The sequence below is a fragment of the Macrosteles quadrilineatus genome, unplaced genomic scaffold (genome assembly GCF_028750875.1).
Source record: "Macrosteles quadrilineatus isolate MER2022 unplaced genomic scaffold, UCM_ALF_1.0 Scaffold_7__1_contigs__length_78375512, whole genome shotgun sequence".
Lineage (NCBI taxonomy): Eukaryota > Metazoa > Arthropoda > Insecta > Hemiptera > Cicadellidae > Macrosteles > Macrosteles quadrilineatus.
Genome location: NW_026542600.1, coordinates 34,609,678 through 34,627,787, shown reverse-complemented (window position 1 = coordinate 34,627,787; position 18,110 = coordinate 34,609,678). Strand labels below are relative to the sequence as shown.

General features: G+C 32.3%; 1 protein-coding gene across 3 annotated transcripts in view; it reads right to left on the bottom strand.

Moving 5' to 3' along the window:
- LOC128997835 (SRSF protein kinase 2-like) overlaps positions 1-18,110 on the bottom strand; it is a 41,777-nt gene that overhangs the window by 18,568 nt on the left and 5,099 nt on the right. Inside the window, exons 1-2 of one of the 3 annotated variants that reach the window (XM_054423582.1) lie at positions 11,318-11,439; positions 2,013-2,526 (exon numbers count right to left, since the gene is read on the bottom strand). The exons of the other annotated variants lie outside the window; for them this stretch is intronic. Coding sequence (XP_054279557.1) covers positions 2,013-2,476 — 464 coding nt within the window. The 5' untranslated portion in view covers positions 2,477-2,526; positions 11,318-11,439. Of the gene's footprint in view, positions 1-2,012; positions 2,527-11,317; positions 11,440-18,110 lie in introns of those variants that run through there. 3 annotated transcript variants of the gene reach the window in all.

Genomic DNA, 18,110 nt, shown 5'->3' with positions numbered 1-18,110 from the left:
ATCATTTTTGCTCCAGTTATCGTGTTAATGGATATATATATATATACGAATTTGAACAGATATAGTATTTTTGGCCTCCTGGGACCTCAAAATGAAAAAGTAAATTGGTCCCAGGACCTGGCGTTACCAAGAGACCTACGGTAATATCTTATTCCCTATATGGGAAATAATTCTGACATGTTGTACAATGGTGCAGAAAGTATTAATTATTTTTTTCATGTATGGGTAATTTTACGGATGTAGAATCCTCCTAAATAGAACTTAAAGGCTCTATAATGTATTGCAAAGAGGCCTAGATATGTAGAAGTGTTGGCAAGTTATATCAATTTGTAACAGAGCCAAGCACATAACAAGGGAGAAAATGGAGCCAGAGAGAAAGTTTGGTACCGTATTATTGTATTTTCAATGTATGGCTACATATTTGTTTATAAAGAGTACGGTACAGCATCAAAATGTGTAACCAAAAACCTATCTTACATAATAAAAAAATAAAAATGAATTGGAGACCTCATAACCTAGACATAGACAGTCGTTTTGTCTGAATATAAGCTGTAATCAATCATTGTATCAACTTCCATTGAGTATTTACACAAAATAAACCATGTTTATAAAACTTAAATTGCAGCATAGATTGGTGCGTCACACACATGCAGTTAAGTGCAAACAGCAATAGGAAATGGGAAAAGCAAAGAAACAGCTAAGACGAATAAAGGTTTTTAATTTGTTAATAAGATATTTAATTTGTAACTAAAGAAGTAGGAGCAAGATTTTCCGGAAACAATTTTGACATGAGAAAAAAGAGCTTATCTGATTGTTTATATTTTATAGCTTTCTGAAGGGTTTTATAATTTATAATTCTCAATAACCTTCATAACGTACGTTAAAATGTGCATCATATTAATGTGTGAACAATTTAGTTATTTTGTTGTGTTATATTTTGCATGTTCAAAATGAGCGTAGGATAATATTTAAAGTAACATCATTTGATTGTTTAGTATCATTGGAAGCATAACTTAATTAAACATACAGCATGATAATGTTGATAATGTTAATTGATTGAGTGTTAGATGAAGAGTTGGAGGTTTTTTTTTAATAAGGAAAAGAACTCTAGTGCATGAATAAAATGTTTTTTGTTTAACTAAATCAGAAAGTAATGTCGTTCTAAATTTTGCTGAAGTCAAACCCTAAAAGTGTTCCCACAGTAAGTGTTTGTGGGTATTTAATCCATACACCACAGCTAGAGTGTTACGGTACTGATTTTAAAATCACAGCTTTAGAACTGTTTAACTAACTATGATCAATACTGGTCATCAGTTTAACTATTACTTGTCTTCTTAAGATATCAGACAGTAAAATCCATCCCTAAATTAGGGAGCAATTCATAGCTAGGATTGCTTGGATTCACTAATTAAGTTTCAAAAATTATTTATTATATTATAAATGTGTTTTCATAATCCACTTAACCACTGTTCTTTGTTTGTTATTAAATCCACAACAATTTAAGTATATTATTGTTAACGACAAAGACTACTCATAGACTTTGTTGAGTTGGTGTAAGCTTATTTCCTGTATCTCAATTTGCTGTAATTGCTGTTTACAAACTGTATTATACTGTTCTTTCTTTGAAATTACTTCCTACAGTATTGCACGTTGTGAACCATTTTTTGTGCATTCAACTACAGTACCTTACACTATTTTTGTTTCAGTGAGGGCAATATTTTTGTGACTATATTATAATTGAATGTTATTTGCTGTTTAGAACACTCGGGCTATTATACATCAAACCAATTCCAGTTTTTACATCAACGAGAATGTTTTTGATCTTCAACCCATCATATGAACGAAATGGTTACCTATCTACTTTCATTATGGATAGGCAATTAATGACAATGGCATGTTCACAACTTCACGGTCTGTTGAATAAGTTAATGTATCAAAGTCATGGTTGAGTATGTAAGTTTCTCAAAGCAAGTTAAAAGCAACTTTTCCACACCATAGAGAGATCGGCCCACCTAGCGGTAGCAAGTAGAGGTCTGTACAGGCTTCGCTCTAGAACTGCTGCAGCTGACCGAGTTCTGCGTTCCGGGGGCTTTGCCCACCTCTTGGGCGACTCTCTGTTCCAGCTTTCCACGGAGAGACCTCCACACTTCGGGGGTGGAAACGTCACTGTGCGCAGTGTCTGCACTCCCAGCCCTCGGAGAAAGAGGACAACCAATGCTACAAACGCTAGAACCTGTACCAAACATCGTACGCAGTGTCCAGAAGCGTCTGCGTCCTGTGGGAGGGTATAGTCTTGAGCTGTCCTATCTGAAAGTTTCTTAGGAACTTCGCACACTGCACGGCTGTCATTCTCGGACCATTCCACCCGCACTGAACTGTTCAAGTACGTCTTTCCGTCCAACCCGATCCATTCCATCCGCATGGAGTAGACCAGGAGTTCAGGGTATGCTTCACATACATCTTCCTCTGACCCCATACTTTTAGACGTGCCTTACCTTATTGCATTGTTGATTAGGAGTTCCAACGCTAAGGCAGTTTGATCAAATATATTTAGTACTTTTCATAATTAACAATTTTAGTTTTATTAAATTATAGGTAATTCAAATTAAGAACAAACAATTTACACTATACCAACAACAAATAGAATATTTTTGAATTCCTGACAGCATTTGCAAGCGAGGAACATTTGAGACAGAAAGAAAGAATCACCAGATCCAAAGTGTTAATAAAAAGTATGAAACTACTCTAATTTTACCGGTAGTTTAAAGTTGTTTTTCTAGTTCCAATAGAGTCTCTTTATCATCCAAGTAAGCCACTTACAGTAAGCCAACAATTACACCAGAAGGCTTGTCATTGTAAAAAAAGTATTCTTTATCGATCAGTTAATCGTTAAGAAGGAACTTCTTATAAAGTCTTTACTTATAAAGTCTTTTAGTAAAGCCTTTACTTAGAAAGCCAGTGACACATATTTTAATTTTATACATTTTATAGAACATAATAATTAAGTTGTCAGACCTTCAGAAATGAACTTTCAGTTATTTTTAATTCTATTACAAGTGGTTTTAAACATTCAAATTTAACACCTTTATACATCAACATAAGACAGAACAGACTGCATTCTTAATTATTATAGTTATAAAGGAACAGTACACGATCATCTTTTTCAACTATAAATGCATAACTATAAAAGGTATAAAATTACCTGAGTACTGTACTGCCAGAGTGATCCTGTTAGTCCTTATGGATTACACGTTTTGAGGACTTAAGTCCTCATCATCAAATCTTTACAAGAACATTTAACACTGTCAAGGCCGTATTTGTTTGTAAAACGTCTGTGTTTATTATGTGTCCGTGTTGTGTATTTAAACTCTTGACGACCTTTTTGAAGTGACATTGTTAAATATTCTTGTACAAGATCTGATGATGAGGACTTAAGTCCTCGAAACGTGTAATCAATGTACGTGTACTAACAGGATCACTCTGGCAGTACTCAGGTAATTTTATATCTTTTATAGTTTGTTCTGGGATCCAGAGACAAAACAACTCAAAATATGATATAAATGCAAATTTTTATTAAAAACACTGTAAGATTCAATTTTAGTATTTCAAGAGGAGTTTAAATAGTCTGCACTTTACGAAATCACATTGCAACAAACTAAATCAATATACAGGATATCCTGGAACTCTCTGGTTTTCTATGGTCCTACAATATGTTGTTATATCTGTCTGTCGGACTAAATGTGATTTTTTTTATAAACTTCTGTCCATATGTTGTACTAAATGTTTTGTTTTAGCTTTTGTTGACAAGTTTCTAAAAATGGCAAATTAAAATATCTAAAAATCTGCTTACGTAAGATATTAAATAAAAGAATAATAAACTTTTAACCATTAAATACAAATCTAAGGTACGGTACTTAGTTAAGGTGATTGGATGATAAATAACCAAATTGTGATACTTTTATAAGCCACTCTAATACAAAAAATACTTCACAAAATGTAAACTGTACCAGAATGTAAAACATTTCATGTAAACTTGTGTTTAGCTAGTCAGCTGTTTCTACCAATTTTATAAAAATAAATCAGCTATAATTTTGGGCGCAACGAAACTTCCCCGCAAAATCCAGGTAGATACCGAAACTCCGCTGCGACCTGTAATCCCGCCCCAGCGGCGCACCGATATTCCCCTGCTGTTCTTCCTGGAATCCAAGGGGAGGCAATGACAGGGAGAAAGTTTTTATTGTCATTGTAGAACGTGGAGATTCTCCCAAAACCCTTCTTCCATCTCTCAGGAGGGAGAGTGCCTACTGTCGAGTCAAAAAGTATAGATACTCGAGTTTGAGTGTTTATAACAAAGTAACCAGTTGACTTAAACAAATATAAGTTATGTCATATTTTTACAAATTTATTTCTGCGTTTATGTGTGTTGATTTCAAATTTTGTATGCAGTTTCAACTGAGCCTTTCAGCTGGTTGAATTTAAAGTACAGGTTTTTCGGCGCTTTTCTAACAACGTGCGACTTTAACATTTTATAACAAAAACACTACTGATGTAATCGTCATGAAATTACTTATCAAGCATATTTATAAGTTTTGGAATTTGTCATAAAAAAAAATCTTATATGGTTTTTGTAAAGACATTTTATTTCAGCAACGGAACAGGTCAGAAACTAAACTTCGCCTATTGGGTCTGATGATGATTGGAGTGTCCAATCGAAATCGATCACCACTTACCATCTGTTTTGTATATTTACCGTCTTGTGAGTAACAGTATAAGCGTAAATATATGTTTTAAGTGTTATAAGACGTTTCTTTTATTTACTTTCCGTTTTTCATTTTGTGGTCCCTTAGGGAACATAAACTAAAATTACCTCAAAAGAACATATAAAGTGACAATCATAACTTAAAGGTTGGAAACTAGAAAGATTGGTATACTCAATGGAGGATTTGATTTACAAATTAAATTTTATTTTCAAGACTTTACATTTATTTATTATAGTCTTGTATAGGTTAAGTGGTTGTAATTAAATTTTGCTGAAAAACAGTAAACAATTTGGAGTGTATGGTGAAAGTCTTATAAGAACAATACAGCTGATCCATATGTTGTACTAGGCTAACATGTTAAAATTATTTTACCAGCTGTCAATTTAAATTGTCATTATTGTTTGTAAACAAATACTGATGTTTGTTCATATTGTTTTACACTTGATTTGTTGTCCCCAGTGATTGATTTTTCTTACTCCGCAGCATTGGAGTAGGCCACGGGTCAAGATATAACACGCCAAGTGTAAATGGTTTTGTGAATAATTCAGACCAAAAAAACCATTTTGTCTTATTGAGAACCTGAGATAAAAAACATAAACTAAAATATTTTTTTCATACAACAAAATTTTTAATAGAATGAAACGTTGTAACTAGTCTTCAAAATAAATCATCAAAGAATTAAAGCAAGTCGTAAATTTTGCAAGTGTTTTGACTTACGATAAGGTTGCAATTAATTACGGTATGACAAACCTCAGGTGGGCTCAGGTACTTGCCACCCTCGCGGGGGAGTTTCAGTTAGGGGATTAGCGAACCCTTTTGGTCGAGATGGTATGCGGGGGGATTTCGGTGCACCGAAAATTTTGAGGTGGACCAGAGATTTCCTGGACACCGTTTATTAAAACTAAATAGATTTATTCATTTATAAGCAAACTGATTGATCGTTACTATAGACAGCATTACAGGTAAACTAGGTTCTGAGTGAGCTATAGAACATCATTTCTAAGGCTTTCTTCTCCAAGTACTGATGAATCATTTGATTGAAGAAGCTTTATTGAATTTAGATCAATCTAGAATATCGTCTTCTATTCAATTTGATTTGTAATTGATAAAGTTATGGATATGCATTTAAATGCATAAAAAATCTATGTAATCATCGTGTGGTTGTTTATGATTAAATAAGTCGCTGAGTTTTATTCTATCCCTGTATAAATATTTCTCAAAGTACAGTACCTAATATTGTACTACCTCATGTTATTGTTACAATGGACCAGACTAGTATTGTGTTTAAAGGGAAACAAACTGTTGTATTTATCCAGATCGTTAGCTTTGAGTGGATTTAAATGTCAGTGACACTGGCTCTAGGGTAATTGGTTGTATGTTTATAATTTTAAAGTTTTTGGTTTTGTTATAATTAAATCCAATGAGTAGTGAAAAATATGGTAAATGTCTACATAAAATAACAGCAGCTTACACAACATTGATAAAATGATTCTAATTTAACAACAATTTATTTGTCTATATAATGAAATTGTTGTGAGCTGCCTGATTTTGTAAAGCAGCTAGTTTTAATATGAGGATAAACACACACACACACACACAAACACAAAGAAACCAGCAATGATAAAATGTCAAAGTATTAAATTTTGACCATAAAACTTCAATATTGAATTTCTAAACCTTTTCCAACTAATCAACCATGAAATAATTTTTGCTTGAAATTATATGTTTTAAATGATATTTTTAACTCTACAACATTTGTAATGTAAAATGCAGTTCATTACTATTGCTTTTAAATCATTGAGGAGTCTGTAGCCTACTCTATTTCTGTTTTTTTTATTTTTTCCCCTATATTAAGTATATGGAGAAAGTATTGTTTTAATCTGAATCTTCGAGATTGAGCTTTGGGTTGAAATATCCCTCTTGACCCACCCTGAATCCAAAATCTTTTTGAAATTATTAATGGTGATTTTTCCCATAAAATATCAGAACGATCAGATTTCAAAAAAAATCTTGAAAAATGTTGACTGAAATTTAATATGTTATGGTCTTTTAAGCCTTAAATACATTTAGTGCTCGATGCTGTAAAATATAAGGTTCAAAAGTTATTGCAACTTTTGTGATTTTCCCCATAAAATACCATAGTTACTCCCACCTCTTGCCCATGACAAGGGTTAAGGTAATGGGAGAAAGTATGTGTCAGATTGTGGATAAAGTTTATTTTATATTTGTGTTTGTATCTGTTTTAAATAAATAGTGAGCAATGTCTCTATGATCTTTACTCACTTCCGATACTTTTTACCCACATTAAAAACTATATTTTATAATAATAAACAAAGGCCTTAGAAATCCTGGGTCAACTGATGTAAACATATCTGTTAATACTTTTCCTTGATAATGATAGCGCTGTATTACCAGTAAAGTAATACATTACCGGTAATTTGTTTTGTGATTAGTGAAAAATTATGTTGTCTTTGGGAGTATTTTTTTTTTTTTCAATTAATTACTGTCTTCTTCATGGTTACTGTTCTTACCAAATATCCATGTTGATAATATTGCCTTAACTGAGTAGTTATTATCACTTTTTTATGTATGGTAACATTTTTTCATTCGGGCTATATATATCCATTGTAAATTTACAAATAGATAATTGTAAATTCATAGTTTGGAAACTGCCTTTGAAAGTTGCATAGTAGCTATAATGTCACCTTCAGTATTTTCACTGAATTTATGAGCCCTAATTGTTGATGCTAATTATAAACAATAACTATATTTAACTTTCGTAAAATCTCCATCTTGTTAAATCTTTATTGTTAATTAAGTATAATAGCAAATTTAAGGGGGACAAATTTTTGATTGTTTTTCATGTTTACCCAAACATGAAAATATAAAGATTTTAATAAAACCATTCCGTAGGGCTTCAAAACAAACAATTTCATACTTTGAATTGTTGTTGCAGTATTTAAGGTTACAGAGAAAATTTTAAATGACCGCTTATTTTAACTTCCCATGATATTCTTCTGGGGAAAAGGTAAACTGTTATAGTTTGCTTGTTTATGGCAAATTTAGTTAACCTTGGCAAATTTATTTATTTGCTTCATATTATACTACACACATTTTACAAAAAACCCAGTTTTCCTTCCCTTTAGTAGCCTTTTTCCCAAATTGGGGATAAAAATGTGACAAGTTCAAGAAAATATTTTTGCAAAAATCCAGTCAGACTGGAAGTTTTCTTAGTCGGAGGGTATTTTAGTTGGCATTAGCTTAGACCCATGAATTTAGCTTGTGTCAACTAAATTGGAATTGGTAAGTGGCTAGAAATGAAAAATATAAATTAACAGTGTGTTGGGGAAATGTTCTTAAACAATTTAAGATGTCACAGGCCAATAGATAAGATCGACTGAAAGTGATTGGTGTTTTTGTTGGCAGTGTAAACATTAGTTGTAAAACACAGGATTGAGTGTAAAAAACAAACCAAATGATTCTATTATTGACTGTGAATGGTTATATTTCTGTCCATGGTGTTTACTAGAAGTGGAAGGCTGCATGTATTTATAGCCTTGTCTTGGCTTTGGCAAAAGCCCTTGTATCACCTGTTAGTTTGGGATTTGGAACATCTCAATCTTGTCTTAAACTTTAAAATACTGCAACAAAAAAAAAATACCAAAGTGAAAATGGCCACAAATTAAAATCAATTTAAAAACATATTACCGGTATAAAAAATCATTTGGGTTTAGTTTGTAGTTTCAATTCAATTTATGGAGTATTGAGGGTGGAGAATATATTTGCACGTTCAGAATAGGTGGACTGTATATATTTTAAATACAAATCACTGGAATTGCAGCAAAGTGAAACAAAAACAAATTAAAAATGTTTAAATGTGGTGCAAGTAATTTTAATTGCAAGAGTGGTTTCAGAAGAGGACTAAATGAATCTCAGATATTTGACCCAAGGTATAAATAGCTGTGTTAATAATGAGCTACCACAATTTTGTTTTAGGTTGAGCTCTGAAACCAAAATGTAGTGAGAGCAACGAAAAACCTTTGTGACAATTTTAAAACTTCACAAGCAAACAATTAGGATTATTTAAAATTTTAATTATAAGATCTAAGTAAAATAAATCTAAAAAAAATTTAAATGATAAGAGACACCGGCGATGTTTTTAATTCATCACGTTTGTAAGCATATGAAAACAGAGGTACACCTTGATAGAAAAAGATTACTGTTAGATATTTCCAAAATGAAACCATCATGTACTGGCCTATTTATGATAAATACTATGCATCTCACTCAATAAAGACCTAAATGAAACTGAATTCTTTGACATTTGAAATTGCTATCAAACAATCTAGCTTTATACAGCATAAATAGGTTTTCAAAAGAAAGGTTTGTTAGTGATCCACTCCAAAAACGAATATGAAATTGTGTGTATAGGTAAGCCAAAAAAATAAATAAGCAACCAAAAGATTGTGTTTATTAAATTCTATGGTTAAGCTGCCTATAATAAATATTACCCATAACCCATTCATATTATTCATGTTAATATCTATGTTATTATTATTATATTATATGTTAATATAATATCTTGAATTTAAAGTGAATAAAGATGTTTTGATAAGAACAACAGAAATAAATAAAAATATTATCATCTCATTATTGAATTTATTTTAGTTTTAGAATAAAGAATTTATAATAAGTAGTTTTTTTTTTCATAAATGGTCATAAAATCAGCAAGGCAATATGACGATTTTGGAAATTAAAATTTTTTTGACATTTTAATTTCAGCAAATTTATTCTAAAGATATAGAACCCCCATACTTGACAGTAAATGTAATATAAATCAATAAATTGATAATAGGCTATATCACAATTTCCCAAAAAATATATGTTTGTACATCTCTTGGATTCAATTTCAAACTAAGGCGTTCTCGTTTTTATACATCAAGAAATAAATTTCTGCCTTTAAAATCCGTTTTCTAGAATATTAGAAATCGAAATATATATTTTAATGAGTAAATAAAATGTTTAACTATTTTCACGACGGACCAGCTGACGATAGTTCCTACAAAGGCAGAAGATGTCTTCTGGTTCCGGAATGGAGGGGATTTAATTCTTGTGTTAAATCTTTTGTTCCTGGGATTTTAATAGGGTACGCTTCATTCTGGATTTTCCTTCTCTACTAACCTTAAAATATTTTGTCATGTCACATTATAGTTAAATTACGTGCTTGTGGCCATTTCAAAAATATATTTAATAAGATAACAGTCGTTTGTGGATCAATTTAATAAGTCTTCATAAAAAGTGCTGTTTAAAATATAAGAATTTTTGAACTTAATTCAATTGGCTTTAAAAGCCATTGGACTCCATAAAATATGTTTCAAACAAGCATCACGTTAATGACGTAATGTTTTGTTCAAGAAGACATATGAAATATAAAAGGCTACAAATTTGTTTATAATCAGTAATTGACAAAATTATGTTTATTTACTAACATAACTGAAATGTAAACGACTGCATTGTTTCAACGTAATTTTACTTTTAACCCCTTCGTAATTTACAAGATATTCATTGTACTGTACAAAGGTTAGGAAGCAAAATGATTTGGTCAAACAATATTTGCATTTGTTAAATCTAGGTCATTCACACGTGAACGCAAGAGTTAAAATGTCATCGTTAAGGTCAAAATATGATCTGCCAAAATGTGTCAAGTTTTGTGCGCACTGGTTCCAATTTTACACAAAGCAGTAGAAGAAAGCAGTTTATCTATGACCTTAAGCATTCTTTGTATAACACTTTTATTTCAACTCCAAACGTAAAGCAGGTCTAGGTATTGAGTCTATTTTCTTGGGATTTAACGTGTGTATTTACATAAACTTAACTCGATTTAAAAACTATTTACAATATTTATTTGCTTAGAGTGTTACAGACTGTCGACTAATATTTTACCACACACAGATTGCATTTCCGTACGTTTGGTTTTTAGGTTAGTAGTATAAATCTAATGAAACTTATTGCATTTCTAGCAACTTTAAGGATTTACTAGTAAACAAATTGAACAACAAAGAGTATAATTTAAGTGCTTGAGTCACCAAAGAAATCGCAAATTCAGGATTGTACAAATCGATGATGCTTTAATTTCACATTTAAGTGGTTTTTAACGTCTTTTTAAATAGGCATAAATTTGTGTCTAGTAATGGTCGATGGTCGACTCAACTCGCTGTATTCTTTAGTATTTTGTTCAGAAATATATCTCTCGTTTGCAAACTAACTAGAACATGGCTGGGTAGCTGAGTGGATATAATAGTACTTGGAGTGAATTATATTATATTCAATCAACCAATTATAGTTTAGTTTGATATAATTTTTAAATCACTCTCCTAACAATCAGACGATAGTTGGTTCGAGCCTATCGAAAGCCAGTAGCTTTTGGATGGCTCAAAACTGGACCAAGCTGTCCTCGATTATTGGTTTTAAATAAATAGTCATGGCCGTAGAGCCAGCTGATCTAGTCACAACTTTATCATGTCATTCACCCCCGTCCTTCGTATAAAAATACGCACCCATGTTAACGTCGTTATAATGTAACTCCACTAGGACGCATTACACTGTCCGTTCTCCGTTCTCCGCACTACGACCATCGACTCTACGAACATGAGCCGAGACCAATGCAGCACTGAGCAGTAAGCAGCGAGCACTGATGCTCCGGCTTGGCATCGGGACATCAAGGCAATCTGCCAGCGTCCAAAACAACCCGAGAGTCATTGGGGCTTCATCGGGAACGACGAAAACCTTTGTCCGCCCCCTGAAGAAAAGATTGCGGTGGCACGGAGCGAAAGGGGTGCAAAAACGCTCGGGCTTACGCGTTGAAGTGGGAGTTGTCAGGTTTTGTAATGATAACATTTGGTGACAGGCTCCGACGTAGTTGGATGACTATAAAACGAAATATCACATTCCAATTCTCTTTATTGTCGTAGTAATATGCAATGCTGGAGGTAAGTCAACAAAAATAAGAAAGAACAAAATATTCTTACAATTAGCACTAGACTTTGGCGGTAAACATAGCCTAACAAATATTGTCTGTGAGCTAGATTATGACTGGTGTTGAACCTAGTGTTTTACGAGGACAACATTCATAGTTTACATTGTAGGTTTGGAATTTAGGGAATCATTTGGACGAAAAAAGAGTCTGGGTCGTGAAACCCCAACATTAATTTATATATTACAAGGTCTGCACTGTACTGTATATTTGCCTGGTCACAGAAATTGTCCGGAATCGTTATGAAGATTGCACGATACATCTCCTTAAGACAACAACACATTTCTACTCCAAATAAATTTGTTCTGTGTTCAGTACTTTAAATTCGTCTGCCCCTGCCTGAGTTAAGACGAAAATTTGCAATACAGATAAATTCACACCTATCATTTGATTAGTTTAGATTTGATTTACAGGCTGCCAACACACCTGGTTGCGTATTTAAAGACGAATATTTTACTGACTTTGACCAGCTCGTTCTTTTAAAGACCGATGATTAAGATCAAGGACCGGGCGGATCTGTTTTGCGCACCAAGCCTAAGTCAGGTAGAAAAGATATTATCCCTCTAGTAATTCTCTTTTGCGCTTTTTGGTGGTATATTTTACTTTGTACTCTATGAGGCGTGTAATTCTGCTCTATCGTCTAACAACTTTGCTGTATAACATGCAAATTTGATTGGTTCAGAGTTGCACTACCTAATGTGTTCTCTTTTAATATTGCATTGTGGTTTAGTGGTAATTTTAAAATTTGTACCGGGGGACCGATCCATTGTTCAGTATGTTTATTTCTATTGTAAAATCAATAAAAGAAACTCGCGTTTTATTTATAACTAAATTAGGCTTTTATTATTTAAGTTTCAGTTGAATTTCAATTTATTATGATGGAAATCTTAGCTTGGCAACCCAACACATTAATTTATTTTAATCTTAAACATTTTTTACTCCGTAAATAAATCAAACAAATGTTGAAAAAAAATAAAAGAAGGGGTTTTTTATATCAGTTCCTATAGTAGGAATTACTATGTGATCACAGGTTAATACAGTAGTAATCAGCTACAATAGTGTTAATACAGCATAGTACAGCTATTTAAGGGGTGTGATTTATTTCTTGGTACTAAATTAAATCGTTCTTTGCGTATAAGTAAAACTTCAGCATGAGCATACTCTCTAAAATACTATCGTATGATGTATTATGGATTAACTGAAGACATCCAAGTCCGATTCAAGCGTAGATTATTGTAATACAATGAACTTTAATACTAATTCAACTGAATACAGCTGTCCAAATTATGTAAACAATAAAAGAGTGAATAACTCTATAGTAAAATTGAAACATTGAGTTGACGCCAGTGCACTCAAACGTCGCCAATTCAAAACACGTTTCCCAATGTCGAGTAATCTTTATTGTAATCTTTGCTCAATAGTTACTACTGATGTTTTTCCCTTTGTACAGTATTTTGTAATTACTGTGGATGGCTTGTTGTAAACACATGTTACAAGTATTTTGTACTTTTTGACTTTTCTCAAGGTCGAACCGGGGACTTACTAATTATATACTCTGTCCAACTAGGAAAGGCCGTTGAGAGATTTAAGGTCTCCCAAATATCTAGGGACCCTACTAAATTATCCTAGACACAAATTACCGACCAACTGAGCTAATGAAGCGTAAATCGAACTGAGCTCCAACAAACTATCTCATAAAAGTTAGCGTAATTTGCAATCTTTTGTAGTTTAGTATAGGCGAGGACAGGGTCCACTCAATCATCCAGAGAGCTACTTGAAAACTTGTCATAGCAGACCTGTCACACCATTTTCGACAGAGTTATTGATTAATGTTTTAGGAAGAAAGCCTTAAAATCAAGTTTATTTTAAAAATGTAAATGTAAATATCCCAGGTAAAATGATCACTGTGAATAGAAAATCTGATTAGTCTGTAGCTTTGATTAGTGCAGGAGTGAGAAATTATTATTTTTATAAGATTGGCGGGCTCTTAAACCTCGTATTTTTCCGCCCACATTTTCGCTTTTACTAAAACCACAGATAAGAATAGTTCATTATTTCTTATTCATCATTGGTATGTGGTATAACGTGAACGTATCAAAGAAAGCATGTGATGAGCAGATGAGCCGGTACACTACAATAATGAGATGTACTGATACATTTATTTATTTATAAAACAGAAAAATGTATTCTAAATTAAAATGGTGTAATAATCTTCAATCGGTTTTGTCAATGAGTAAATGATTTATTGTATCTTTAAATTGTATTTTACTCAATGACTTGAAACGTGAAGAAAGCACATTGTACAAGATCGGCCAAGCATACAATAGACTTTTTCTGATACTGTCAAACGATGTCTGGGGACTCATTTGCGTGTTTTTATTGAGAATTCCATTTTTAGAATGTAGATATGTGATTTAAAAATTAATAAAAGAATATACAACCCGGTAAATGTTTGAATTTTGAAGTTTTGAAATGTTTCGTGGATGAGAGTTGGTGCGAATAATCCGTTTTTTTGTAACCTTCATACCTTCATAACCATTTCATACCAGTAGTTTGTTCCCCTAAAATTATGTCAAATCTCAATGTAGATATAGAAACAATAGAATGTCTCAATAGAAACACAGTCTCTTAAAGGAATGAATACAGATTAAACAGACCTAATTTTGGTATATAAATAATTCAAATCACATTTTACAGTACTTCGATTGACGAAAATCGTTTGGATTTTGGATTTTTCACAAAGGAATTCTAATGTTTGGCTTTACACATAAGCGCGTGGATGTCATACAATTAATTATGTCCAACTAGTTAATTTATTGATCATAAATACGTTTTAAATATGATCATACAATTCATAATTTATATTAAAAAATGAGACTAGTTTTTGTTTTGACTGGGTGATATATGAAATAGAATTTCAGTAAAACTTGCCGCTAGTGTAAATGGATGCGGTTAGTGGTCGAAAAGGAATTTTAATTCAACACTCATGTTTGAACTATTAATTAATAAAAAATCAGTCTGTATTGTCATGGAACGTAAAAGTTATACATGATAGAGGCATTGGAAATAAGTGAAATTTTATATAATACGTTAGGACAACATAATCTACTATCTCCTGATTATAGAAATAACATATCGTGATCCTGTCCTCATTAATACTGACTAATAAGGGAGCCAAGTCATCTGGATTGCATACAATCAATTCAATATGAAGAAAGTGATATACCGGGACCGTTTGGGTACTTTTCGCATACACCTTGTAGGCTACAGGAAAAGGTGTGAATAATATGCTCTGAATGTTTAGAAACGGTAGATGGTTTAAACTACTAAAACACAGTAAGTTTTTAACAGTGCAAAAGACTGTCTAATTTACAGTAACGCATTCCTAACTGAGCTAGCCATGTTATAAATTTCTGTCAAATGGCTGTCCGGATTAAGCGAAGTAACTATTAATAGATTTGTATTAGTGAGGGTTTACAAGGATACGTAAAATGACTTTTTGTCGAAGGCGTCTTTTATTAGAAATTTAAGAATATAATCCCCGTAATTATTTTCTTTGAGTTTGAACTAAATGTATCAGGTTGTATATTTATATATAATAGACATACTTAAAGAATATCTAACAACTAGGCCTTACTACTCAGTGGAAAAGTTTTTGAAACAAGAATAGGCCAAAACTATGACGACCATGGCACACCCGTGCTACTAATGGGATAACTACAAGTATCAAGTATATTTATTCACATCAGGTTTCATGTTTAAATTGCACTGTTTTTAAATATCATTACGACATAACCTTATTCCGATTATGACGAATGGTATTGACAAACATATCTCCAAAATACGTACAAAATGCTAGGAATAACAAAAAGAGCATTCACACAATAATAGAGTTCCAAATACAAACAAATTCAGTCAAGCTGTACAGTAAGGTAAGTAATTAACATTTTGCAGTGTCACTTGAGGGCCACATGGTGAGTGCGAGCCTGCCCTTGGCGTGTATACGTATTGACTGATTGCATTAAAAATCAGGTCAGGGGTGTGCGACCCCTTCCCTCACTTACAGGGTTGATATGGGTGAAATTCAGAACAATGAAACCATTCCTATGCTCTACTACAAGTTAAGTCTTTCAGTTCTTGTTAGGCTATTTAAGTTTACTTATTCATAAGATAACTGTTTACAAAACTTGCCGGCGAGGCCCAATCCCTAATAAAAAATACAGTAGGGCCGTGATAAGAAGAATCTAATGGGAATTATTAAATAAGACGTGTAATCAACAGTTACTTGCTATCGAAAGTCTTGTTATCGAGGTTTCATTGTACAAATAGTATATCATTTAATTTGTTTGATTCGATTTTGTATATAGCGTAGTTCTAGGGAAATTTTTACCAAACACTTATCCAAGACATTGCGTTTGGCAGCAACTTTTGCCTCTTATTCAAATTTTCGAACAAATAAACTGATTGGAAAAGCGTGTGCTGTAAACTAATTACATTTAATCTCTATAAGAACTATTCTGGATGGATCATACATAATTTTGTTGTTATTATGAATAACTGTCGTAAAGGTAATTTGAACAACCTGTTGTGGTATTTCACAACATTTTTACCAACGTTTCGTGCAATATATTAAATTATTTTTCATTTGTTACAATTCAAGAACTAACCCCTAAAAGGAATTTCCCTGACGCGTGTTAGAATATATAACGGCACTATTTTTAATGAGTAATTTTTGATCCAACAATAATTAAAAAGCGTTACCAGCGAAATCATCTTTATGAATAAACGTCATCTGTATTGAATCGTCACACCCGCGGTTTTCAAAAATCTACCAGTCCGATACCGATTGAGTTATCTTTTCTTCAATAGTCAGTAAATATATAAATTCAAGCCTATTCAGTATTCATCTTACAAATTGATATCAGACAGGACATTATTGGGACATTATTTTGTCCCTCAGTCTTGAAATAATTAATTTAAGTAAACCATAGTTTTAGTTAACCATATTGACTTTTCCGACTTTGGGCAAACAGTTTCTTAAACTGATTTTAGAGAATTTCCCTATTATTTAGGGAAGTTGTTATTGCCGTAGGTGACACGGTAAGACCTAGACCCAGGATCAATTTACTTTTTTCAGTTTGATGTCACCAGAGGCCAAAAACTCTATTCGTTCAAATGGTTATATATATATATATATTTTTCTATATATATATATATATATAGTGTGTGTGTGTGTGTGTCTGTCTATAAAGACGATAACTCGAGTAATTTTGGTCAGATTTTGATTAAATTTGGCTTGAAGGTGTGGGGTGGGATAAACTTGAATGAGTTGGCAAACAAGCAAGATCGGGTCATGGGAACGGGGTACTTTGTGTTGAAATTTTCAAAAAATTGTTTTTCCAAATTGTTACCATTAAAACGTGGAAGTGTCCAATTTTCATCACGACCATCTTGCAGAGCTTAAAAATGTGTATATCGAAGCGTTGCTGTACAATTAAAAAACAAATTACAAACATAATTCCTAGTTATTCTAAGGAGGAAAATAAAACTGTTGCAGTTTGCTTGCTCGTGGTATGTATTTAGTATGTTGATCACATCTTGCAAATTTATTTAATTCATTCAGTACTATTACTATTTGGTCAAAATAACTCTTTTAAACCTCCCCGTAGCAGCAAACCTAAGTACTCGTTAAATATCATACCATAGTAGTTTTTTTAAATGGAGAATAAATATACCATGATTATGAAAATATTTTAGTAATATCCAATCAGAAAAATTTAAATTCGCTTAGTATGTAAGTTCGCTGTGGCGGGTGGATGTGTGTGTTTCATTTGTATGAATGAAACATTCATTTCGTTATGAATTATAAAAATATACGTACAATGGTCCTGGCATCCAGGGATTTAATTAATCGAAATTTAATTAATATATTTTGCGTTGAGAGTCATTTTTATTCATCCAGTATTATTACAAAGTACACTTGAAAGAGAACATAATTTGAGATTGTAAAACTTTGAACTTGGAAAGGGTTTCTGAGAAAATATTTCAAATTAAAGCTAGAGTATTATTCTCTCTCGAGATGATAAGTAATTGAATTGAACATTCATTTAAGACAATCTAGTATTTCTAATTAACTGGAAACAAGTTTTACAATATATAAATATACAGTATTGTATTATAGTGCCGAATGGCTACGAATTTATTAACTTTACCTTATTGATTATGATTCTTTAACTAGTGGTCCCTATTTATGACGCAAAAGCTTTTTTGTCAATTTACAATAACTTATCATATTTTTAAAATTGTACGAGCAATTA